At 48.5% G+C, this 24,398-nt stretch overlaps 10 protein-coding genes across 10 annotated transcripts; 4 read left to right on the plus strand and 6 right to left on the minus strand.

Annotated features, from left to right (window-relative positions):
* Positions 1–262: 262 nt before the first annotated feature.
* On the minus strand, positions 263–2,341 carry LY89DRAFT_658117 (TPT-domain-containing protein). The gene is made up of 2 exons (XM_018212460.1): positions 1,828–2,341; positions 263–1,778 (listed from the first exon to the last, which is right to left on the minus strand). The coding sequence occupies exons 1-2, from the start codon at positions 2,218–2,220 to the stop codon at positions 450–452; spliced, it is 1,722 nt and encodes a 573-aa protein (XP_018063399.1). The 5' UTR covers positions 2,221–2,341; the 3' UTR covers positions 263–449.
* Positions 2,342–2,452: 111 nt separating this feature from the next.
* Positions 2,453–4,431, plus strand: LY89DRAFT_690588 (DUF382-domain-containing protein). Its single transcript, XM_018216125.1, has 2 exons — positions 2,453–2,622; positions 2,672–4,431. The coding sequence occupies exons 1-2, from the start codon at positions 2,551–2,553 to the stop codon at positions 4,325–4,327; spliced, it is 1,728 nt and encodes a 575-aa protein (XP_018063400.1). The 5' UTR covers positions 2,453–2,550; the 3' UTR covers positions 4,328–4,431.
* A 1,557-nt stretch (positions 4,432–5,988) lies between these two features.
* LY89DRAFT_318524 (uncharacterized protein) lies at positions 5,989–7,865 on the plus strand. The gene has a single exon (XM_018206694.1). It carries the CDS (start codon positions 6,349–6,351, stop codon positions 7,672–7,674), a length of 1,326 nt encoding a protein of 441 aa, XP_018063401.1. The 5' UTR covers positions 5,989–6,348; the 3' UTR covers positions 7,675–7,865.
* A 681-nt stretch (positions 7,866–8,546) lies between these two features.
* LY89DRAFT_318522 (uncharacterized protein) lies at positions 8,547–12,420 on the minus strand. The gene is made up of 3 exons (XM_018206693.1): positions 12,375–12,420; positions 11,703–12,171; positions 8,547–11,567 (listed from the first exon to the last, which is right to left on the minus strand). Exons 2-3 carry the CDS (start codon positions 12,049–12,051, stop codon positions 8,671–8,673), a joined length of 3,246 nt encoding a protein of 1,081 aa, XP_018063402.1. The 5' UTR covers positions 12,052–12,171; positions 12,375–12,420; the 3' UTR covers positions 8,547–8,670.
* Positions 12,421–12,871: 451 nt separating this feature from the next.
* Positions 12,872–14,890, plus strand: LY89DRAFT_690591 (TIP49-domain-containing protein). The gene is made up of 3 exons (XM_018216126.1): positions 12,872–12,997; positions 13,051–13,277; positions 13,328–14,890. The coding sequence occupies exons 1-3, from the start codon at positions 12,989–12,991 to the stop codon at positions 14,502–14,504; spliced, it is 1,413 nt and encodes a 470-aa protein (XP_018063403.1). The 5' UTR covers positions 12,872–12,988; the 3' UTR covers positions 14,505–14,890.
* On the minus strand, positions 14,651–16,170 carry LY89DRAFT_690592 (uncharacterized protein). Its single transcript, XM_018216127.1, has one exon. The coding sequence runs from the start codon at positions 16,126–16,128 to the stop codon at positions 14,689–14,691; it is 1,440 nt and encodes a 479-aa protein (XP_018063404.1). The 5' UTR covers positions 16,129–16,170; the 3' UTR covers positions 14,651–14,688.
* Positions 16,171–16,448: 278 nt separating this feature from the next.
* On the plus strand, positions 16,449–17,640 carry LY89DRAFT_701554 (putative ubiquitin fusion degradation protein 1; the record flags this gene model as incomplete). Its single annotated transcript, XM_018217209.1, has 2 exons — positions 16,449–16,730; positions 16,783–17,640. 2 exons carry the CDS (start codon positions 16,449–16,451, stop codon positions 17,638–17,640), a joined length of 1,140 nt encoding a protein of 379 aa, XP_018063405.1.
* Positions 17,641–20,864: 3,224 nt separating this feature from the next.
* LY89DRAFT_690595 (uncharacterized protein) lies at positions 20,865–21,168 on the minus strand. The gene has a single exon (XM_018216128.1). It carries the CDS (start codon positions 21,158–21,160, stop codon positions 20,927–20,929), a length of 234 nt encoding a protein of 77 aa, XP_018063406.1. The 5' UTR covers positions 21,161–21,168; the 3' UTR covers positions 20,865–20,926.
* LY89DRAFT_788466 (uncharacterized protein) lies at positions 21,163–21,679 on the minus strand (the record flags this gene model as incomplete). Its single annotated transcript, XM_018223171.1, has 1 exon — positions 21,163–21,679. The coding sequence occupies one exon, from the start codon at positions 21,677–21,679 to the stop codon at positions 21,278–21,280; it is 402 nt and encodes a 133-aa protein (XP_018063407.1). The 3' UTR covers positions 21,163–21,277.
* A 527-nt stretch (positions 21,680–22,206) lies between these two features.
* Positions 22,207–24,024, minus strand: LY89DRAFT_763588 (uncharacterized protein; the record flags this gene model as incomplete). The annotated part of the gene is made up of 2 exons (XM_018221602.1): positions 22,207–23,716; positions 23,804–24,024. The coding sequence occupies 2 exons, from the start codon at positions 24,022–24,024 to the stop codon at positions 22,207–22,209; spliced, it is 1,731 nt and encodes a 576-aa protein (XP_018063408.1).
* Positions 24,025–24,398: the final 374 nt, after the last annotated feature.

Consider the following 24,398-nt stretch of genomic DNA (forward strand, 5'->3'; position numbering starts at 1 on the left):
TTTAGAATATTGATATTGTTAAGAATATTTGTGCTTTGAATTTGGCGTTGAGAATGTTAAGTGAGCTTGTGGTATGCACTATTCGGATCGCTGACTTGACTAGATGAGGCGGCTTGGCTAAGTGATAAGAAATATCTCAATGTCCAAGGCAAGCAGGGACATTCGAGTCTTGAAATCTGCGGAGGGCAAAACTGATTGTCCAGCTCCAAGATGGCAATCGGAGTTGATCATGGGAACGCGGCTTCTGCAAAATTAAAACATGCGACGAAGGATAACTCGTAACACACCTTCCACCGTCATTCGAGAGCAGTGACAATCAACCAAGACAACAAATCTCGAATTCTATACATACAAAAAAGCGTACACACAAGATCCCCAAACGCCCGTCCAAGCGACCATCTATCTATATGTCGCCAATCTATGATACCAATCCCAACATACAAAACACATCAATTTACAGACAAGCCCAGCCCAACTCCATTATTAGAGTTCAGCGCTGCGCCCAACTCCCTCGGCCTCCAAGTCTCTTCTTGTCGAGTCCCGGCCGGGAGCCAGGCAGCGTTACTCGATCCTCTGACCCTGCCTCCTCTCCCCGAAGGCGGGCCTAGGTCATCGCTTTTCTTGTCGTTGTCTCCGCGGTTCATGTTGGGGAGGGCGTAGCCGTTTGTGTAGCCGCGAACGGGAGATTCGTAGCGGGAGGCTGGTGGGGTTATCCTGTTTCCGTTTACTGGAAGGATGGAAAGTGGTAAGATGGATTCTTCCTTGACGTCCATCATCTTTGCTTTTCGGTCTGCTTTGTTGCCTTCCTTGGCACGGTCGTAGAGATAGAGGCCGAAGAACGTCAAACCTATGCCCAGACCTTGGATCTTGGTTGTAGGATTTTGGAACCAGATTATTGCGATTACGACCACGAAGACTCGCTTGATGAGTGAGGCGACGGAATAGGTGACGGGTGAGACCATGGATAAGAGGACGAACGCAATGATGTTTTGACCAAAGTGGAATGTACCGTTGAATACAAATTCTAGTGCCAAGCGGCCGTGATCGAATGCTGGCATGGAAGGCTTCCCCGCTGAGAGGTCAAGAGAGCCGTCATGCAAGAAGTCCTTAAGGAGCGTAAACCCCTCAGACATGAACCAATATGGTGTCGTGAGAAGAAATGCGAGTCCTGAAGAATAACAGAGGAGATTCAATTTGTCGAGTTTCCGGGACTGAATTCCAGATGCCTCGGCGAGAGCTGCTTCATTGAACAACCGCTTGGAAAATATGTTTTGGGTGACAAAAATCAGTGCTGCGAGTAGGGCGCAGAAAATCCCTACAAGGTTTCCTTTGAACTCGGCAGAGCAGGCGAGCATAACACCGAGTGTAAGAGGAATGAGAGAGACGTATGTAGCAGCAGGGTAGCGAATATTAAATATGAGGCGGTACGCTACCACGGTGAAGAGCGGGGAGAGGCCCTTGATGGTGTGGACAAGGGAAACGGGAATCTTCGTAGTTGCCGTTGCGGAGAGTAAATGGCCTCCAATCTGAAAAATAGCCAAAGGAAGTGTGGTTTTGATGACATCCCGTGAAGGAGACCGAATGCCGTGTCGAAGAGCATGAATTTTCTTTGGAAGAATCGGGAATACGGTGGATAGCCAGGAGAAGAGGACGCAGAAGAAGGCGACGAATGCGAATTGTATTAAGGTGAGAGTCGCTGGTTTCGGGAACGCATTCAGGATAGATTTTGAAGAAGTGTTTGTGAGAGCACTCGAAGTGTACCATACAATACAAAGGGTCTACAGCAAACATCAGTATGACATTTAATTGTCTGGAGGAATTACAAACAATTAACATGGGCGACACCGGCGCCTTCAATGCATCTCCAATCTCGTGCACATTCGCACTGACACTGCCTCTTCTGGTTCTTATTGTCCTTATAGCTTCACTTAAGCTTTTCTGTCTGCCATGTCTACCTCCTGTGCTCGAAGATCCATTTGCCCATGAAGCCCCCTTTAAATGGTTCTCTCTTCTCGGCTGCCATCTCTCATCCGACACTGGACTGGCTGTATAACCATTTGCGGTCGTCGGATTTGAGGTTGTATAGGGCGATGTCCCATCTAGGGACTCGATATGGTCTGGGAACTTCTCCATTGACGTTCGCAGAGCGGTCCGGTTGTCACTGGGGAATTTAAAGCTCTGGACCCGAGTCTGAGATGATGCTCTCGTGGAGTGAGGCATTGTGAGATAGCTGCAGATGGGTGTTGCCTCCACACGCGCTCATCGTTGTCGTTGCATGTCGGGCATATGAATGTTCTTTGCACACGTTTTCCGAGGATGTTGAGATGTGGTGAGAGTGTTCGCAATCCATTGAATCAATTCGATACGAGATTCATGGATGGCGGAAAAATCGACGGCACTTGCCGGCATCCTTTTAGCGCGACTTCGATAACGAAGCTTCAACTTTTGTTCACTGCGTCTTGACCTCGACGCAACTACCATCCACGATCCCTGGAAACATTTTGCACCTTTTGAGGATAAGTGTCGGGCGTGATGCCTTCAGCCGTCACTATGGCGCCGTCAAAACCAACAAAGAACCAAATGAGGCGCGCGAAGAAGAAGGAACAGAAGAAGGCAGCGCAGGTGAGTCTTAAGGAGAATCTCTCAACGGACATCTGCTGATAATGTACAGATCACTCCTACTCCCGAACCAGAAAAGGAACCAGAGCCCGTCCCTGAAGCAGCGCCAGCCGAGGCCGAAGAGGAAGAGGATCCATTAGAATCGGATATCACATCACTCGAGATCAGCGAAGATGATCCGAATTACGAAATGTTCAAGAGCATTATGGAGCGATTTGGCGCAAGCACAGAGGAAGATGAGGCTGCGAAGGAGGCAAATGCAGGAGATAAGGGAGAGGTGTTCTACGATGATGACGACGACATCCCGGACGAGGACGAGGAAGCAGACAAGGAACCAAAATTGTCCAAGAAGAAACGAAAGGAGCGCGACAAGCTTTCCGTGGCCGAGTTGAAAGCCTTGGTCCAGAAGCCAGAGCTCGTGGAGTGGACCGATACATCTGCTTCGGATCCCCAATTGCTTGTTCAGATCAAGTCATATCGAAATGTTGTTCCAGTGCCAAGCCATTGGTCACTGAAGCGCGAATATCTGTCTTCCAAACGTGGTGTTGAGAAACCTTCGTTCGCCCTGCCAAAGTTCATCCAAGAAACTGGTATTGCTGAGATGCGTGATGCGGTCTTGGAGAAGCAAGATTCAGCCACTCTGAAGCAAAAGCAGCGTGAGAGAGTTCAGCCGAAAATGGGAAAGCTGGACATTGATTATCAGAAGTTGTATGAAGCCTTCTTCAGGTTCCAGACCAAGCCTGAGCTAACGCGCTATGGCGAGGTTTACTACGAAGGCAAAGAATACGAGACGAATCTTCGGCATTTACGTCCTGGCGAGTTGAGTGAGGATTTGAAAGAAGCTCTCAATATTCCACCAGGAGCTCCGCCTCCATGGTTAATCAATCAGCAACGATTTGGTCCTCCACCTTCCTACCCATCTCTGAAGATTCCTGGACTCAATGCGCCTCCACCACCAGGCGGTGCCTGGGGATTTCACCCTGGTGGATACGGAAAGCCTCCTGTCGACGAGTTCAACAGGCCTCTTTATGGTGGTGATATCTTTGGTGTTCTACAACCGCAAGTCAATAACCAGGCAGGCGAGCCTATTGAGCGCACCTTATGGGGAGAACTACAAGCGCCAGAAGAAGAATCAGAGGAAGAGGAAAGTGAGGACGAAGAAGAGGAGGGAGACGAAGAGGACATTGGTGCAGGTCTTCAAACACCAAGTGGTCTTGAGACTCCGGGTGGATTGGCTTCTACTGTTCCTTCGGAGTATCCTGGCGACATGAGTGTTGGCGGCGACTTTGACCTGAGAAAGACGAAGCGTGGCACCGAGACGGAAGAATCTTCAGCTCCTAGATCCGCATACACTGTCATCCCAGAGCGACAAATTCGTGCAGAAGGTTTCTTTGGCGGCGATCGAGCGTACGATGTGCGTGGTGCTCAAAATGCACACTTACCGGTTCTAGGACAAGACGATGAAAACAGAAAGCGCAAGAAGCCTGGAGATGTGGACGTGGCACTTGACCCTGATTCTCTATCATCGGAGGATGGTATCAGCAAGGAAGAAGTGAAGCGTAGATTTGAGCAGCAGAAGAAAGAAGAGAAAGGTGCGTGGGCATTTGAGGAAGACCTCAGCGATATGATTGCTCAGGAGAGTCGGAAGAGACAAAAGCGTGATGAAGAAAAGCGAGGGGAGAAGAGGGAGAGATCGTACAGGTTTTAGGGTGGATGGGTGATCATCATACATGGAGTTTGGTGGCATCTTGTGAGACTTGTATTTCAGAAAGTGTAATATCAGAATCGAAAAAGTACATCAATGCCGGGGCGTCACCTCCAATTACCTCTTCCTAGGTATCCTATATCTTGGTGGGAAGAAGTCTTCATTTGCGGGGTATTCTAGATGTTTCTTGCTTATAAAATTTCCCCATTCAGTTATCAAACACCGCTTTAGCCTAAAGAAGATACAGTAATATCTGGATGAATCCTCCGTCAAATGAGGGACATTTGAAGCTAAGTAAGGATATTGCTGCAAGAGAGGGGCGGGACGCTCCGCTGACTAAGTGTCAGCTAGGGGTCTTAGTCCGCTAGCGGCCGCCTTCAACTTCGAGCCTTCCGAAATTTATACAAGCTTCACAGTATAAACATCGCTGCTTCATACCTCACTCATTATCTACACTCTGCAAGTTCGACCTTCTCAATATCTTCAACCGTCAACATACCTTCCTCCAAAGACTCTGCCAACAGTGCTAGCATAGAAATAAGGTTTACCAAGATGGACAGAGACAGGAGGGACAGGTCTCGAGACCGAGACAGGAGAGACAGGAGCAGAAGCAGAGATAGTTATCGGGGTCGAGATCGTGATCGAAGGTTCGTTCTTTATTCTTTGATGGCATATTTTTAGTTCGACCTGCCCGACATTGGCTTTGCTCCGGACCGGACATCGAAAACCGAACATTCACCTCAAGACAAAGTCCCATGCACGTCGGACAATGGAATCGGGTCGAGGACAGCAGAATCGAGGACGCGGAGGCAGATGCTCCCCCAGCAGAATCCACCGAGCTAATGGACCACGGGGTGGAGGAGGAGAGGTTTCCCAGAAAACCACAGTACATTATCGATCCCGCTCGGACTACTTACTGCAAGATCGATTCGATCCTCTCCTGCCTGCAACTGCACCTTTGTCAGAATGGGCGCTGCTCAACGATACCAAAAGAAAAGAGTGGAATGACCTTTTCGATTCCTTCGATGTTGATTCTAAGGTCGCATGGGTTTCCTCATACATACTTGAGTGGACGACCGCGGCTTCCAAGAAGCGTCTTAAAGTCTGGATACCGAAATTGCCACCAAAGGCTGAGGAATATGTGGTTTCAGACTGGTTCAAAGCGCAGTGGAAACATTATCCCAGGTTACGTCAGGAGAGCGATACATGGCTTCCTTCAATCAGACACTTTCATCGTCTTTTCCTGGAGGAGACCCCAGAGCAGAGCAGACTCGCAGACTCCTTATCAGCACAAGAGCTCCTAGAACGCTTGCGCGCTGCACGAGATGCAATAGAGCCTCCTCGCCGTGTTGGCGCGAGTCTCTTTGTGTCAGACAGAACTACCATTCGGAAATCAGATGACCCTGAAACCTCGTCTTCGGAAGTCCTGATATCTCGGCCCAACTTGTCACGTCCTCCGTGGGCACCAAAACCGACCCATCCTTTTGATTCACCATTGAACCCGGCTAAGAGGTTCAAGCGAAGCACTGCGGAAGCTCTATCTAATCTGGAATTTCAAGTTGCAAGCTCCGATGCGCAAAAGCTAACAACATCGCAAACAGAGGAGAAGGAGAAGTCACCAAAATGGGAGCAGGAGAATCGTACCGCCCAACCGCTCGGCCTCCAAGGTCTCCTCGATCACCGCCAAGAATCGACTCATTCAGAAGCGACAGGAGGTCACCCCGCAGAGACAGACCAAGATCACCTCCTACAATCGCAACCGATACCTGGCACCCAGGAGTCCGGGATCGATCTCAGCGTCGTCGATCCAGAACTCCTCCCCGAAGAGAACGCGAACGCTCACCGTTCAGAGACAACTGGCGGTCCAGAGCGAGATCACCACCACGCGTAAGAAGCCCGAGAAGATTTTCTCCAAGAAGAGACGAAGATCGTAGAGCCAGATCACCACTCAGGTTCGTTTTCAAAGCAGTATTGATCCGTTGCCCCTCTACTAATACTATGCAGAAGAAGATCGAGGTCGCCATATGAACGTGAACGCAATACTCGTGCACGATCGCCCCTTCCCAGAAGATCCCCACCAGCAGGTAAGCTTCGCATTCACTTCTCTCTTTACATTTGTCACTATTCCCTCCAAAACCATACCAAAACATATCTTCGACGTCTTTATGATTCGTTTACTCACTCATTTAGGACCTCGAGGTTCTCGTGCTCGCTCCAAGAGCCTAGACCGTAGAGATGACCGCGCACCCACTGGTCCAAGTTCATCAAATTGGAGAGCTCGATCTCCTTCACCTATGGCTCGCGACTCCGAACGCTCTTCTGGTCGAACTTCTGGAAATACTTCTCGCCGTTCATCACCACCAATTCATCCTGATCGCATGCACCTAACACAATCTACTGCCCGTGAACCAAGAGCTCGATCGCCGCCCACACGAGAACGCTCACCTGTTACGCAACTTGCCTTTCGAGAACGAGAAAGAGAACGCGAACGAGACTCTGCTAGATCCACACCCCGAGAACATTCGCCTGTACGTGAACCAGTACCACGATCTCCACCTCGAGGACCAGCTGGCTTTCGAGCGCCTAGTGGACCACCCACAGGACCAAGCAGTAGTCGAAATTTCACATCATCTGCACCTCGTATTCCTTCTGGCCCCTCGACCCCTGCAGCACATTTTCGGTCCGAAAATGCCGGCCCTGTTGTACCACCTGCGGGACCACGTGGTTATGTTCCACCAATACGTGGCACCTATGGCATCAGAGGTGGTAGAGGTTCGTTTGGCCATGATCGAGCAACTCGTCCTGATGCATCAGCATGGGGAGCAGCTCCATCTCGCCCTGCAGCGCACGAACCTACCATCAAACCCTCTGCACCAGTCAGTCGGCCAAACCCCACCCCAGCATCTCCTTCCCTCTCAACCGCTTCTTCCCCAACTATTCCCACTGGCCTGTCTGCCGGCATTCCCACTGGTCCCCGAGCCGGTGTTCCTTCTCGCCCAGCATTGCAGCATTCATCAAGTGTTTATGGTCGCGGCAATCAAACCAATGTCAACTCCGGACCTCGACCACATCCAGCCATGGTAGGCATCCCGCACATCGTCCCCAACGGCAGAATCGACCCCACAGCATCGGGTATCCCCAATGAAATCTCAACAAGACTCAAGAAACTCGAGGAAGAAGAGCAAGTATTACGAGAACGTTATTACGCTAAGCAGGAAACACTGAAGCAAGGATTAAAAGGCTGGGATAAATTAAGCAGAGAAGCTTCCGGCATGGCATTACGCACCGAACTCAGCGAGAGACACGTACGAATGCTTGCTGGTGAGGGTGTTGGAGGGGCTGCTTTCTAATCGTGTATTGTGTATGATTACATTTCCTTTCTTTCATGACAGTCAAACAGAAAAATAGCAAGTGAGCGGAGGCGTTGGGAAAACAATGCAGTTGTTGTCAAAAGCATTGTACATGTAGTAATAATGAAAATGGAGATACCATGATTGTGTTTTCTTAGGCTTCTGAAGTGTGCTTTGACAAAATGGACATTGTTTTACTAGAATGTACGGAGGGGTGTTTAAGATTGAGAAATGAATCCATAGCCTGACTTTTAGGGTAGCACAATGTTTGTCTTAAACATGGAGATTGGAGTCATCTTTTTGTATCGTTTCACTTTTTAAGTACGGCATCAGATCCGCAACGGGAACAGGGTCGATGACGGACCCAAAGCCTCACTATCAAATCAAGGACTCGTCTTGACAACATTCACCCCATCAAAAATCTTATACTCCGCAAAGCAAAATTCATTTTTGCTGGCAAGCTGGTATCAACTCTAAATACACTTATTGCCACCCAGAGCCCAGCCTATAGTAACCATCCCCCCTTCCTCTCAAGCTATCTTCCATTTTCCATTATTCTGCCCATTATGCACCTTTCGTCCCTCAAGGTATTTTCCATTTTCTGTTTGTTCATTATGCACGTTTGTCTCCTCCCTCCACCTGTCCTATCGACAGCGCACGGACCACCTGAGATGAGACAAATCTCAGCCTCCCACCGAACAAAGTAAAGCAGCAAAGAGAAAGCAAAAAAAAAACCGGCGCTATGCATCGAAACCGGGAAATGAGCACAAAATAAAAAGAAAAGAATTTTGTAATCCGCCTGCCGCAAGCATTTGCAAGGAAATTATATGTTGCAATTATGTAGGTAAGCCACCGACTCCTAACTTTGCAATAAGAAAAGTCATTCGCTATCGCTAACGAGATCAATGACATTCGACTTCTTTGGTGGTTTCAGCCTTCAAAATCAGCGATATACTTTTGAGAAGCAGGAAAATCGGATGGGAGCCAAGCCTGTACTCACTCATCCGAATCATCAGTATCGCTGATTGTGGGAACTGCAACATCGTCGTCGTCAAAATCGGCGCTGGGGTGGTAGGTTGGGTCTTTCTGAGTGTCATCTTGAGGAAATTCGAGAGGCTCGAGTCTTCGGCGTGGTCTCTTGGCTGCCGGACTGTCGGTATTGCTGCCATTTGGCTTCAAGTTTAAGCTGCCGTTGGATTGCTTGAAGGGGCGCTTTTTGCTTTCACTGACGGTGCGGCCACGATCACTTGGAGCCTGGTCGCTAGCAGCGGAGGAAGGACGCCTTGAACTAGCACTACCGGGTCGAGAAGTTGGTCGAGAATTAGTGACTCCTCTGCCAACACTTGAGAACGAACCAGCAGGTGAGATGTGTCGGGGTGGGGGTGGAGGACAGGCTGGTGCTGGTGTCGGTGTTGGGGTTGCCTTTTGCTTCAGAATTATGTCCGCGTTTGCTTTCTCAACCTTTTCAACATCCTCCTTTAGGATGGCAATCTTATTGTAGACTTCCACAAAACGGTTCGCTGCCTCATCTCGATCCTTTTCCACTTCAGATTGAACTCCTTTCAGATCGTCCACGGCCTTTTTTGAAGCAGATTGAGCCCTGGATACTTCTGTAACCAAACTGTCAATCTCTTTGCGCATGTTCTGGACACGCTCAGTGGAACCACTTAATCCAACTATTGTAGTCGTCAACTCGGATACTTGGGACTCCAATCCAATTACCCTTGGATTCACACTTTGAAGTACCAGGAGAGATGATTGCAGTCGACCAAGTCGAGCATTGAAGTCCCCGATGACCGTACTGCCTTCCAAATGGGCTTCTACCAAAGTGGACACCATCGCGTGATGCAAGTCACTTGTGTTAATGTTGTCGACTCTAGCTTGGAGATTGTCGATGGCGGCCTCGTGACTCTCGACAGTGTCAAGCAAGCCATTGACTACCTCTTTACGCGAGAAAACACCTTTATCCACAAGTGTTTGAGAGACGTTGAGAGAGATGTTGGAGACATCGGATGTCTGCCGAATTAGATTGTTGTGGTTGTCGGTAAGAGCATTGATAGAAGCCTTTAGCTGATTGGTGTTGACCTGCTGTTGTTCAAGGTCTCCTTGCATACGTTTTACCGCTTCATTTACAAGTTCTCCGGCCAAGGGTGCCACATCGCTCAATTGTTCTTCGACCAACTCCAATCTGTCTTCAAGTGCTTTGAGGCTTGAAGCATCGGTTGTTGATAGTTGCTGAGCTTGATCTGCTGCTGTCGGTACCTGTGCAGCCGGTCGCTGCTCCAAATTGTTCAATCGTGTATTGAACGAAGCTCTTTCCTTGCTAATTAATAATTCCTGGTCGCCCACCCTCTTCTCAAGATTGACAAGGCGCTTATCGGCAGAGTCCTTAGGTTTATTCGTCTCAAGGTGTGCGACTTTAGCCTTTAGGGAGTTGATGTCTGAAGTGTGTTGATCGCAAGAAGCCGTAAGGGTGGTTTCAACCTTATCCACTTGAGCTTTGAAAGCACTAATCTGGGAGCTTTCAAGGGAGGGCGCCGATGTAGTGAGACTAGGAGCCAGTTTTGAAATCTTGAGTCCATCAATGACGCCAGAAAATGCGGCCAATCTCTGGTCCAAAGGTTCAATATGCTTCTTTATAAGCATTGAATAATCAGGCTGGACCTGTGGCGCAGGAGAATTTGCCGATAAGTCTAGCTTCTTAACTCTTTCACGAATAGGATCAAGGTCTTTCTTTTCGACCATGCTTGTCTCAACCTTTGTTAATCTTAAAGCGAGCGAATTTTGACTTTGATTTTGACTTTGAGCTTGTTTGCCAAGTTCCTCGCTGTTGGTTTTGCATATCGACGCCACCTCCTCGCATTTCTTTTCGAGCCCGTAGAAAGTGTCCTGGAAGACAGAACTCGATTCCAACTTTGTCAGCCGTGTTTGCATCTTATTCATGTCGTTAACGCGTCTTGCGAGATTCTCTACATCCGTAAGCCTCTCATTAGCGTCGTCCCTACCCTTTGCTTGAGTGGCAGCATCCTTCTTAACACCACAGACGTCGTCTTTGATGACTTGAATACTTGAAACGGCCCCATTGACTTGATTGGAGATACTGTCTAATGTAGACTTTAAGTAATTGATCTCTTGTTGAGAGGCCGCTCTTTGGTCTTCATGGCTCTTTACAAGCTTTGAATACTCCTCGTCTCTCTTCTGAAGTCTTTCTTCCAAGGATTGACTCAATTTTTGTTGTTGGGCCAATAACCGCTTTTGCTCATTGAATAGCTTCGTAAAATTGTCAGAAGTTTCTTGCAGTCGCTTCTCCACTTCAGAGGAGTCAAGGTTACCACGGCCCTTATCGAGAATGCTTGGAATAAAATATGCAGCAGTTTCCCTAGCAGTCTTGGCAAGTGAATTTTCCTTTTGCCGAATTTTGTCCGAGACTAGCTTATAGGCTTTTTCCGCGCTTGTCTTAGCATTAGTTTGAGACTCCTTGCTGGATGGGAATTTCTCATGATGTGCTTTGAATTTCTCAAACTCTGCCGTTCTTCGATTGAGCCTCTGCTTTTCCGTATGTTGCTGAGCTTTTAACGACGACATCTCCGTGCATTCGTTGAGAAGGACAAGAACCTTGTTGCCGAATTCCAAGCTCAATTCATCTTGCAAGCTCGCGTCTATATTTACGTCGGCGATTTCAGAGGGGGTTGGTTGTTGGGGCTGCTGCTTTTGAACGCTTGACTCCTCCATATTGTCGGCTCTTGGTGCCATTTCATCGCTAATTGGAGGTGGAGTCAGCTTTGATGGCTCGGAAGGCTGATCAATAACTGCTGTGACAGTAGCTGGTGGTCGAGTCGAGGTCAATGGTGGTACACGATTTTGAGGTGGAGGACTATAGCTATTGTTTGCACCTAGGTATTGCTTAGTTAGACTCAAAGTAAAAGGCCTAGAGTGAGAGAGGTGTATTGATAGAGGGGCAGATGAGTCATCAGGCTCGGGGAGAATGGTAGTTATAAACCCCAATTAAATTCGAATAATATGCTCACCTCGTTCCTCTAATGGCGGCCTGTTTCCTGACCTGTATGAATCGTATGAACGTTTCTCCTCCAGCGGTGATCTTGCAGATGATCTACGGACCGGCGAACGCGAATTGTATCGTGGTCTGTAGTTGTTTTCGTATGAATCCCGTCTGCTGTCTCTGTCCCTACTTCGTCCGCGGCGAGGAGGGCTCTGATGATCGCGGCGATAGGGAGGGGATCTCGATCTGCGGTAATATTCTTCGCGCGAGTCTTCTCGTCTTGAACCGCGTGCGGGCCCAGAGCTGTAGTGATGCGATTTGGCCTGTTCTGCTCGTGGCCCAGAAGGAGGTGTGCTATCAAAGTGTGACGAGGACATATTATTTGCGATTTGCGACTTGCGCGGGCGAGGAAGGAGCGAGGGGACCCTTAGCAGCGAATTTTCCCTTTGGAGAATTCTTGAACTTTTTGGATTTTTTGAGAGTCATGAAGAGTGTTCCTGCTTTGCAAAATGGTGTCTGTTAGCGTAAAGTAACAGACATAGCAATGTTTGCTACAGGACAACGAAGCCGACTGAATACAGCATATCAAGGTCTGAAAGTAGGCGTATAGACGCGACAAAAAGCGAGTTGTGACATTCTCTTCCGAGGTCATCTCGAAATACAGACATGGGGATGAAAGCATAACAACAGTACTACTCACCCTCTAGCAAGGTTTCCGTCTTGCACCAGTGACCAATCCTCCTCGCATCATCAGCACTGGGAATCAAGAAGACGTAAAGGCTGTGGAGATATCGGGAATTTTGGTGGTGGTGGGGGGGGGGTTGGATCTGTTCGCGGCAGTTGATGCTCGAGACGCTTCAAAGACTCAAGTTTAGTATCCCGAAAAGCAGAAAAGCTTCGAACCTTTTGTGATCAGATTACGAAAGAATTATATGTGAATGTAATGAAGGAGACTGATAGTAAAGAAAGGGATGTATTCGATAAACTCGCTCTTGTCACAACATGTTGGCGGTGAAGCAGAGTGCATGATAGGAGGTCATGAGGTCATGAAAGGTCTGGATAAATGAAGGTCAATATTTAATGGCTCGACCCCCAAGTAGCATAAGCGAGACGCTGTCAGAACCTTAAAATGCTTAAATTGTATGCAATTGTAAGGCACGGGAATAAATACGACCACATCCACATTTACTGCTGACACTCCAGAATAAATTGAATATTTTGAGGCTGCCTTCTCTGCATTAGATCCAACGCGACTGCATTACCTGCGCGTATTTCCACACCTCACTTTCTTCACCCCTTTCAAAAGCCTTCAATATGGCTGCGGTAAGTTGACACAAGCACAGCGCACGGTATCCTTCTCACTGACATGTCCAAAGGCAATACAAACGGTCTCTGAGAGCAAGGAGCTCCGGGGCCTCAATCTGATTGCGGCGCATTCGCATATCAGAGGTCTAGGAGTCGACCCCATTACCCTCGAACCGCGACCTTCATCACAAGGACTGGTGGGACAAGAAAAGGCGCGAAAGGCTGCCGCTGTCATCCTGCAGATGGTGAAGGAGGGGAAGATTGCGGGACGAGCAGTGTTGATCGCTGGACCTCCAAGGCAAGTCCCTTGCAGTTATATGGATGAACCTGGAATTTGACGAACTGTAGTACTGGAAAAACTGCGATTGCAATGGGCATGTCACAAGCATTAGGTGTGGATGTTCCATTCACAATGCTCGCCTCGTCTGAGATCTTCTCCCTCGAAATGTCCAAGACAGAAGCCCTCGAGCAGGCTTTCCGCAAGTCGATCGGTGTACGAATCAAAGAAGAGAGCGAGATGATTGAGGGAGAAGTGGTTGAGATACAAACAGACCGAAGCGTGACTGGTGGAACGAAACAGGGGAAGTTGACAATCAAGACGACAGACATGGAGTCGGTGTATGATATGGGCACCAAGATGATCGATGCCATGACCAAGGAACGTGTTATGGCTGGAGACATCATCTCGATCGATAAGTCGTCTGGGAAGATCACGAAGCTGGGTCGATCCTTTGCCAAGTCGCGCGACTACGATGCTATGGGCGTGGATACCAAATTTTTACAATGCCCCGACGGCGATTTGCAAAAGCGCAAGGAAGTGGTTCATACAGTCAGTCTTCACGAGATTGATGTTATCAACTCAAGAACACAAGGCTTCCTAGCACTGTTTTCGGGAGACACTGGAGAGATCAGGAGTGAGGTTCGAGACCAAATCAATACCAAGGTTGCGGAATGGAAAGAAGAAGGCAAGGCTGAGATCGTGCCTGGTGTCCTCTTTATCGATGAAGTACACATGCTTGATATCGAGTGCTTCTCATACATCAATAGAGCTCTCGAGGACGAGCTTGCTCCTATTGTCATTATGGCAAGCAACAGAGGCAACTCCAGAATCCGAGGCACAAACTACCGAAGTCCCCACGGCTTGCCCCTTGACTTCTTGGATAGAGTGGTCATTGTCAGCACCCACGCCTACCAAAAGGAGGAGATCCAGCAGATCTTGTCCATCCGTGCTGCAGAGGAAGAAGTGGATGTTACTCCAGATGCATTGGCCCTTCTGACCAAAATTGGCCAAGAAACAGGTCTTCGATATGCCAGCAATCTGATCACCACATCACAGCTGATTGCTGCGAAAAGGAAAGCCAAGCAAGTCTCAATCGAGGACGTACAAAGAAGTTTCCAGCTCTTCTACGACTCGGGCAGAAGTGTTAAATTCGTCTCAGACTTTGAGAAGAGATTAATAGGCGAGTCTGGAGAAGTAAACTTCAGTGTGACAAACGGTCACGGTGATGCAATGGAATTATCATAGATTGATTTCAGGCGTTTGGAGCGAGTGTGTTGGAACAAAAAGTCAAGTCAAAACAAGATAATTGTACAAGTAGCGGCGCAAGTGGCATTTTGAGCACTTACGAAAGAACGAACGAATGGATGAGAATAAAGCTTTGAGCATCTGATTTTACAGTTTTGGGTATCTTGTTTTCCTTAAATCATACTCATACAAAGTCCATGATTCTGCTCCAAGCCCCCTCATCTCCTGCTTTTCTGAATTCGACGCCCTCACCGAAATACCCAGCGTCTTGCCAAGCTACCATTGTTGCGCCGTCATATGGACCTTGCTTGGCATCACCATCTCGGCCATCGATCCATCTGTATTCCCACATCTTGGCGGGTCTGGAGCCATCCGGTCCTTCTTTAAGCTCTGCTGCTGGTGGCTCAACCCAATCTTCGCCTGATTCTCGACGGTATTGTCTAATGAGCATTTCTCTCTCTTGCTCGTAGATCTCTGTCTGACCTCTCGTAAGCAGCTGATCGGCTGCACCGGTAATAGCATCGACAGCTTCTCTGATCTTAACTTGTTCTGGATCCTCGGCTACTTTTGCTGTTTCGACGTCCATGGCATCACTGCCGTTGTGCTTCTGCTTCTTCAGCTTCCACTTCGGGACTTTCTTCGTTTTTGTTTGGCCTCTGCCTAACCTTGCTAGAGCTTCCAAAACAGTCTCGCCCTTCTCTAGCCGTAGTATGAGTGTTCGCAAGATGTCTGGTAGAAGAAGTGCATCGTCCTCTAGTCTCTTCTGCCGTAATTCCGCTTCTCTCTTCTCGTGAGCTTCGGCAGCTTTCTTCATGTCTTTCTTTCCGATACCTTCCAGCCAGGAATCATGCTTCGCATCTGGATCTGCGGCTTTCCTCACAAAGTTTCCAGCCTCGTCGAATCGGCCTTCCTCCTGCTCTGCCTTCATGTTGAAAGCATCGACCTTAGGTGCATTTCTCTTCAAGCCTCCAGCACCAATCTCCTCATCTATGCCTTCCTCCTGCGCAACTAACGCAGCCTCTTCCTCGTCATCACTACTTTCCTGATCATCCATAGCATGTGTCGAAAGCTTGCCCTTCGGATCCAGTGCAAAATTCCCAGACACGTGTCCACCACTCTTGCTATTCTCGACCTGTCCCTCAATCTCATCTGCCTCCATAAACCTCACAGCTTTCCCCTTCTTGCCCTTCCCAGGCATAGTTTCGTCCTCGTCCCCATCTGCATTCCCATCGTCCAGATCTGCAAACATATCCGCGTCCTCCTCCATCTCACTCTTTCCCGCTTTCCCCTTGCCATCCTTCCCATACTCAAAGGCATCCGCAATATTGACCTCTCCCTTCTTTCCTCTGGCCCTCTCTTCCGCCCTGGCATCGAATCCCTCATTATCCGAGTCACTGTCGTAGCCGTCTAAATTCACAGCACCTCGTTTCGTAGCTGCACCAGCACCAATAACATCGGCTTCGAGGACTGCATCTTCTTCTGGCGCATCGGGCGCAAGAGCTGAGGGGTTGCGGATATCGAATTTGGGTTTCTTGGAGGGGCCGTCTTCTGATTCTCCGTGGTGCGTGCGCGCAAATTGTTCGCCGGCACGCTTTGGACGTGCTGCTGAGTATCGAGAAGACATGTTCGCAATTTAGAATATCATGAAGTCGTGAATTGAACTGAGATCCTGTCGTTGTGGTGGTTAAACAATCCGGGGTAAACTTCGGCTAAGATCAGACTAGCTCCAAGGCACGGAAACGTCACTATCGCAACCTTGAGCTTCTAATTCCATCTCCCCACCATAATTTGTAAACTATTTTCCACAAGTCCTTCTCAACTCCTTCTTTCATACTTCGACATATTCTCAACAATATGGTAGGTAATCTATCGTTCTAACGTATGCACAACTGCTTACCTGACCAGTCTTACGGAAATTACTTCGAGGGAGACGATCCCGCCATGATGTACCAAATGCTCCAGCGAGGTGGCATGAGGGGTCCTCCAAAGCGCTTCGATGAATACTACCGGTGCTATCCAACTGTCATGCTTCCTGGTCCTGAACGAGAAGATTTGAATTATGGCGGAAAGATCATCATGCCAGCGTCGGCCCTGGAGAAGCTCACTCGACTACACATCACATACCCCATGCTATTCGAGCTCATAAACGGCAGAGACGAGCGGACGTCGCATTGTGGTGTACTGGAGTTCATCGCTGAGGAAGGAAAGATATATCTGCCCCACTGGGTACGTTACTATATCTGCCAGCTCAGTGCCATTCATGTCTAACGCACAATAGATGATGCAAACCCTCCTTCTCGAAACAGGTGATCTCGTCCAGATCAAATCTACCGACCTACCTCCCGCTTCTCTTGTCAAGTTACAAGCTCAAGATGTCAACTTCCTTGAAATCAGCGATCCTAAAGCCGTCCTCGAGAAAGCCTTCCGCCAGTTCGCCACGGTGACAAAGGGTGATATCTTCTCCTTCAAATACAACGACACTGTCTACGATGTCGCAGTCCTCGAAGTACAACCGTCAAGTGAGAAGATGGGTGTTAGTATGCTGGAAACAGACGTCAAGGTCGATTTCGAAGCACCTATTGGATATGTCGATCCGCCAAAGACAAGAGCATCAAGTGGTACATCGACACCGAGATCCATGGCAGGTCTGCCAGCTGGAGGAGTCCTACATAGCCAGGGCACCATGGCACAAGCCATCAACTACGATGCTATCGCTCCCTCATCGAACGCAGCTCTTGCAGGCGCCAAAGCCGTATCCTCAAACTTCCTCCTGGGCGGCCAAAAGCTGTCTTCCAAGAAAGGTGCCAAAGCACCTACACCCAAACCCTCAACTCCAGTAGCAGGCACCAGCAGCAACGTCCCTGCACCAACTGTCGCTAGACGAACAAACGGTCCTCAACCTCTCCGACTACCACCAAACAAGCTCTTCTTCGGTTACGAAATCAAGCCCGTCAAGACTCAAGCCGACAAAGACAAAGAGAATGCCGATGCTGCACAACCGCATTTCGCAGGTGCCGGACAGATCTTGAGGGACGGCAAACGAAAGGAAAATAGCGATAAGGACAAGCCTGCTGAGCCGGAGAAGAAGCCTGATCCGAGTGCTGGGAGACGCTTGGATGGGCGAAAAGTCACGTAATGCTGCATGGGTGGTAGATAATCGGATTGCACTGGCTGGCGTTTTTAGAGCATGGTGGCGTCGGATGGGATCGGTAGGACATAAATGCGACTCGGGCGAGAATGCAATTTGAATTCGTGATCTTTACTTGAGAGTGAAGATTGGTGATAATGTCTGTTCTTGACTCAAGTTTTCTGAGCCCCAGGATCACTGACCTGGCCTAGGACAATGGCCATAGAGCAAGGCTCTGAAACATGCCACAGCTACGGGTCTTCATTCACCAGTGTGAATCGTTGCATCCAGCGTCTCCTTTTCTTGGTCATGACATTAATGCCTTGGCTCATCATGATGCTGTAGTGTTCGAGCTTGTCCGGTCGTGATTCCTACCTTTCCTTTCTGTTTTGGGGAGCTGGAGATTGAGTTTCCCATAATTTAAGATTGTGTTATTTCTTGGATCTCCGGCATGCGAAAATGTTTACATATCCATTTGATTACTGCAACGAAATCGGCAATCTCTATACCGCCAATGCAGAGGTAGTTTGAGTCAATAGACCATCATCCCAAGCAGTCTTTGGGGCATTGATAGCTTGTCGTTAAAGAGCAACGAATTTCGCAAGGATAGTAATCACTAGAGCATCGACCAAAACGTCAATTCGCACTGTTTGAATTGTTTTCTGGAGATTTTGTAAAATTATACAGCAGTAGTTCATCATCCACTTCACGATTGTACGGATGCTATATGATTTGCAAAACAGCTGCTTGCTATATAATTCGAAGTTTGAACGAAGAAGAACATGAGTACAATCTCAGCATCAACCGAAAGACTCGATTGACTCGCTAAACCATTCCGTTATCCATCTTACCTCCGGCTTTTGCTGCCCATTGGAGCAAAAGGATAATGCCCCTTAGCGTGCCTCGCCAACTCTATCAGATTCAGCTGATAGAAAGCTGCAACGGGTGTTTTCTCCACACGAGCCATCTCCTCTTTCGTCAGTGTCCCTTTCTTGTAGCTGTCCTGCGCATACTTCACAAACCTTTCTCTTCGCCGTCTGGCTTTCTTCATTTTCGTCCAGCTAAGATCTGCCTCTGTTGTTGGGTATGGAGGAAGATCCTTAAAAGATCTCTTCTTGTCTTCTTGCTCTTGTCTTTTCTTGAATATCTCTAATTCAAGTTGAGCTGCCGCTTGATAGCCCTCGTCGTCGTCTGACATAAATCGAGCATTCTGTGTTCTAGTGTGAATTCCACTGTGAGAGAAGAAGACAACTGCAGTCCGCTCTCCAATAGCTGGTCGCACGAAATGCTCTAAGATTGCACTTCGGAAGAAGACCAAGTCTCCAGGAAGGAATCTGCACCTGATACCCAACTCGGGAAGGCATAACTCTCCACCACTGAATCTTCCAGCAGGAGACATTCCCACCCATCCATCCCTCACATCGCCCTTGTCTTTATGGTTATGAACTTGCAAATTTCTGACTGCGGCGATCCCGAGAAAGCTCTGGTTTTGTGAGAACCGAATAGCTTCCATTCCAGTGTCATCCTGACACATGAGATCGACATGTTCTCTATATTCTTTATATCGCACTTGGTCAATGGTTTCGAACCAGAGGCTCATTACTTGTTGCACGGGCGCCAAATCAGAGATGCAGCGCAGACGGAATCCTAGCTCCATGGACCGCTTGCCATAAACATCCTTTGACAAAACATGATTCCAAGGACCCGAAGGGGCCCAAGGATCATTAGCACGACCTTGCATGCGCCAACAAGCAAAGTGAAATACACCGCATGGCTTTCCTTTCTCTTCCCAATACTTCTTGGCTTGGCTGAAGACAGAAGGTGGATGTCGATCACCTACCCGATCGATTGGAACGCGATTATTTGCAACTTGCCGAATGACTACATCTGGCGAGTCTGGCCGGGGTTGATAGACAACAACTCCACCCGCTCCACCCGCTCCACCACCACCTGCACCTCCACCTCCACCTGCACCTCCACCTCCACCTGCACCTCCACCTGCACCTCCACCTACTCCACCGCCTCCACCGACCCGGCCTCTGAGACAGGCCGGAGCGGTGATGCCTCTTGTCTCAAGTCGATCTAGTGAGCTAAGAATATGTTTATCTATTTGTGGGTGACGCTGCTCAAACACTTCTTCGGCACCTGTATTGATTTTGATGAATAGAGACTCGCCATCCGAGTCTTTGACATGTACAGAGTCCGTAACTAGACGAGGTGGAATGGGTGGGTTTCCCTCGACGTGCGGATTGTGCTCTAAGCGAGCTTTCATGTTATATACTTCGCGTGGCACCGTCTCAACTCTAACACTTGCTAGACGTCGACGAAGATATTCTCTGATATATGGTTCTTCGGACCATTCGGATTTGAGATATGAGTCGTATGGGCAATCATCTTGGATCTCTGTTCATACAAGTTAGTGTACTATTCTTTGACTCGTACTTGTCATTCGGTCCCAAGAGAGGGCTTTGGCTTACCATTTCTTGCAGCACTCCTATGGACTTCTCGCCAGATTTTGTCTTTCTTGGGTCTCTCTTCTTCGCGACAGTTCTGCATGAGTCTTCGGTATTCTGCCTCCGCCACCCTTATCTCTTCATCCGTTGCTGCATAGAAAGGAGGATCCTCATGAACGCCTGTAGAGTCACCACCACTCCGCATGTTACTTAGCTTTGCCGTATTGTCTAACAGATCTCTCTGGCTTGCGAATACGCCACGTCTTGCAGTACCAGCAATTTCCTCGAACGCTTCCCAGTCCTCCGATTCCAACGAACCTTCCAAGTCCTCCTCCTCCTCCGACTGCCCCATGTCATCTGACTTCCTCTTCGTCGGATGGGCTGTCTTCTCGTTTTTCTTCTCTGAGTTTACATCTTCGTCCCATCTCACATGGACCGAGTTGCTCTTCTTCTCTGCTGCTGCACGGCTTTGCCTGGGGGTATTTCTAAACAACTCCTTCTTCAGGTCCAGTTTTCTTCTCTTCTCGTCTGAAGTGAGTGGACCGGAATCAGTTGAGCTCGAACTGTCCTTGATAGGCATGAGACTATACGCGGCTGTAGAATCCGTGAGCTTGCGCTGATATCTCTCTTCTGCCTCGAACAGAGATTCGGGTATATTTCCTCCAGTTCTTTGCACCGCACGAACTGTGTCCGGTAATTCATCGACAAGTTCACTCTCATCTTCGCTTTCATTTGGAAATGACGGTCCACTCGAGGTCGTTGGATTCGGAGTTCGATCAAAATCACCAAATCCGTTATCCTTCTGCTTTCCCTTCCACACGCCCTTCCTTGAGTTTGATACCTCATCGCTGGAATTTTCTAGAAAAGAAGAATTCGATTGCGGAGATAAGCCAGGCTGTTGCATATTCTCTTCGTGTCTCATCACTGTCTGCGCATGCTTCCTCAATCCGTATCTCCCACCACGAGAGATAAATCTCCCATTCCGTGCTCGAGGCGGCGTAGAAATGGATCAGAATGATCATCACTCTCCTGCGATGACCACACGAACTTGGTCGGTTCTGGAAACGTGACATCATTAGGCTGGTCAAAGTGCTTCATTGTTGAAATTCCAGACGGCTTCTCTGTTCTGTCGCGCCCAGCTTTTGCTCGCGTTTGTGTCTTCTCTGGTTGCGCCTGTACACGTTTTCCGTCCTTCATCTCATTCCAAGTCGAGTCCGGCAATCCTCGCGCTTGATCTCAGTCGGCAGCGAATAATCCCACTTCGTGCCCTTGACCGAAATTTCCACCACTGGCCTCGTCTTCCTGATACTACGTACTGGCCACTCATCATCGCTGATCTCTACAGTAGCTTCCGGAGCCCTTTGTCTCACCGGCTCCTCATCTTCTTCATCGCCGCTAAGCACCACAGGAGGCTCTGGAGTCTTCTGGCTCGGCTTATCAAGCAGCGCCCGAACTACAGCGCTTGTTTTCTCTTCCGCGGCTTCCGGGCTGATGATCCCCATCTCTCCAATCGCTTTGGTGAACGCATTTGCGAAGACCGCCAGCAAGCGTAAGGACTCTTCACTTGCTGGTTCGGGATCCATAGTAGCTCGCATGTTGCGTCTTTGCAATTGGAGGTGTGTAAAAATTTCGAACGCATTGAGTAAGATAAGCTGGATTGGGATTTGAGGATAAGATAATCTCCAGCTGTATTGTGTGGAGCTGGTTCTTTGTGCAATCTCTGAAAACGATGTCATATTGTCGAAGCTTCAAAGGACATCAAGTTGGGCGTGGAATGCCCAATGCTGCATCCGGAAAAGGGGGGCACGTGACGCGAGAACAAAAGAATTGCCGATGATGTCTGTACGTGCTTGTAGAAGATGAAAACCAGTAGGTTCATGATGTGTAAGCTTCGCTCAACAAGGCGTATTTAGCCGTGACTGAGTACGTAGAGGGGCATCGTGGTAAGGGTCGGCAGTCACCGTCGCTTAAGAAAGGGGTTGAGGCAAATTGGCGAGGGCTGTTCTTGAACAGCTAACAGTACACGCGCGACTCGATACAGCACGGATCCATGTGAAATTACCATTGCTCGTAATAAACATGCTCTGTTATGCTAAGGATTCAACAAGTCTCTCATAAAGCTTTAGCCATTCGCTCGATGATGTCTCGCGAGCATTCGAATGTGTCTTTGATGCATGAATTCTGCCTTCTCCCACTCAGAGACCGCAGCCTCAAACATCAAAACGACATCCGCCCATGTTTCCCAAAACTCGTATTCTCTTACCTGAGCACATACAATGTCAATCAATTCATCTGCCCTGTTGCAATATACGACTCTGTCTTCGTCCTTTAGGCACTCTCGCTGCCTTCTTTGAAACTCCCCGTGTCTGCTGAGAGAATACTGCTCGAGAAATAGCTCAGGTCTCATAAAGATTTCCATGTCATCGCAGATGGAGGTAAGCTCTCCAAACTCGATAAGGACTGCATCATACACAGTTTCTTCTCGTTGTTCAATAACGTCATGGCCCCACATGTCTCCTTCCAACTGAGGAGCAGTTGATTCAAAGGGTGTCCGATCCTCCCTTCGTAGAAGCTGTGAGTCTAAAGTTACTAAGTGAAATAGGGGCCTGGCGTCTTCGTAATCAAGCCTCTCTCTAGCCGCCGCAAAAGATGCCGGATCCTCACTTGACCCGTGCGTCCATCTTTTCAGCCACCAATATGCCCCTATCATAAACGAAAGAAATCTTGCTTCAGCTGTCTGCAGTCCTGGCACATGAGGCTCAAGTGATGATGGGTGATCACTGGGCAAAAAGCACAGATCTGGATCTTGATCATATGACCGTACTTGGTAGACGTTAAATAACCTAGTCTGTTCGGGTCTACTTCTGTCGTCATGAAGTCGTTGCGTTGTGAGGTACCTCATATTGTCTCTTGAACATAGGTCATGCAACCAGTTTTGGAATCGAATAGCCATAGTCCGAACATACAGAGAAGCCAGGTGAGGAAACGCCAATCGAAGACAATCGTCGATGTCTTTGATGGAAAGGAAACTTTCAATAATCTTAAGCTGAAGCTCCAGAGGGAGCCTTGTCAGTCTCCCATACCTCCACAAGATCCGGCCACGGCAAAAACGCTTGATCTTGATTTGAGCCATACCGAAGAAGAAGAGAGCATCATAAACAATTTCCAAAGACACGCATAGTGGTGCATTCTCTCTTTGCGCCCATTCAATTGATCCTTCGTATAGCTTCATTCGGAACAATTCATCGACTTTTTCCGCTGGCGAGATGGATGATCTTTCCGTTACTCTCCAGCCCGAAAATATTGACGTCGTTCTAAGAAAGCGTCTGTACTTTTCCGGTCGGACATGCTTAGGCACCCTGGCATAGTGTCTTTTCTGGAAATTTATCGGGATACCTTCAGTAGATGTATCTGAGCTCGTAGGCTTAGAGTCCCGATGGAGTTCGAATTCCGTTGCAAAGATTATGTAGCTGTACATCCAACCCCTGGGTAACGAAAATGAACAGTCTTGGGGCTGCCAGTCGCGGGGCACAAGAATGAGATCTGGATCACAAGGAAAAATTCTCGTTATTACTTCTTCGCATGCGTAGGCAAATTCTGTAGTGAGGAGGTTTTGTAATCCGAAAAATCCCCTGTATAATACACAGGATCCATCGGGTCGTACTGAGCTGGTGAGACTCAGCCGTGATCGATCGCGCTAGATAGTGGGACAAACTAACACTTGGTAGAACATCTCCCATACCTCATAATTCTCCTTTTTCCAAATGGATATCAATAACGCTTGGCATAATTCCATTTTTTCTCTTTCCTGCTCCAGAAGCTTTTCTCGACGGGCAAACTTTGAACTCATTTTTCGTTCTTCGAACTCTTCTGCGGTCATCGGAGTGTTAGATGATGGCCAGTTGGTTTGTGTGCCTGTGCTTCCGGAAGGGTTGGCCATCGTGTCCAATATTCGATTGATAATACCAACGGACCAGGCTCGGCAGACTCGAAGTGCTGCAACTCAATGGCTCGAAGGTAAGCTTGTGTCTTCAGACCTATATACGTTCGCTCTATTGTGGGCAGACGGAGAGGATCGAATCTCATGGGCGCGATTACAAGACGGTGGGGTTGAGTGATGATGGTATCCGACTCGAAAATAGAGATGATAGCCAAGGCGCACGATGATGTATGCAAATGCGAAGAAACCAATATCCAGTTCGATAAGCAAGATTGGATGTGATTGTGAAGAGGAAGAAATATACAAGTTCGGAAGCAGAAGATACTTGGGGTCATGTTGAAGAAGGCAGTCACGATGGACCACTTTTGCACTTG

The sequence above is a fragment of the Mollisia scopiformis genome, assembly GCF_001500285.1.
Source record: "Mollisia scopiformis unplaced genomic scaffold LY89scaffold_30, whole genome shotgun sequence".
Lineage (NCBI taxonomy): Eukaryota > Fungi > Ascomycota > Leotiomycetes > Helotiales > Mollisiaceae > Mollisia > Mollisia scopiformis.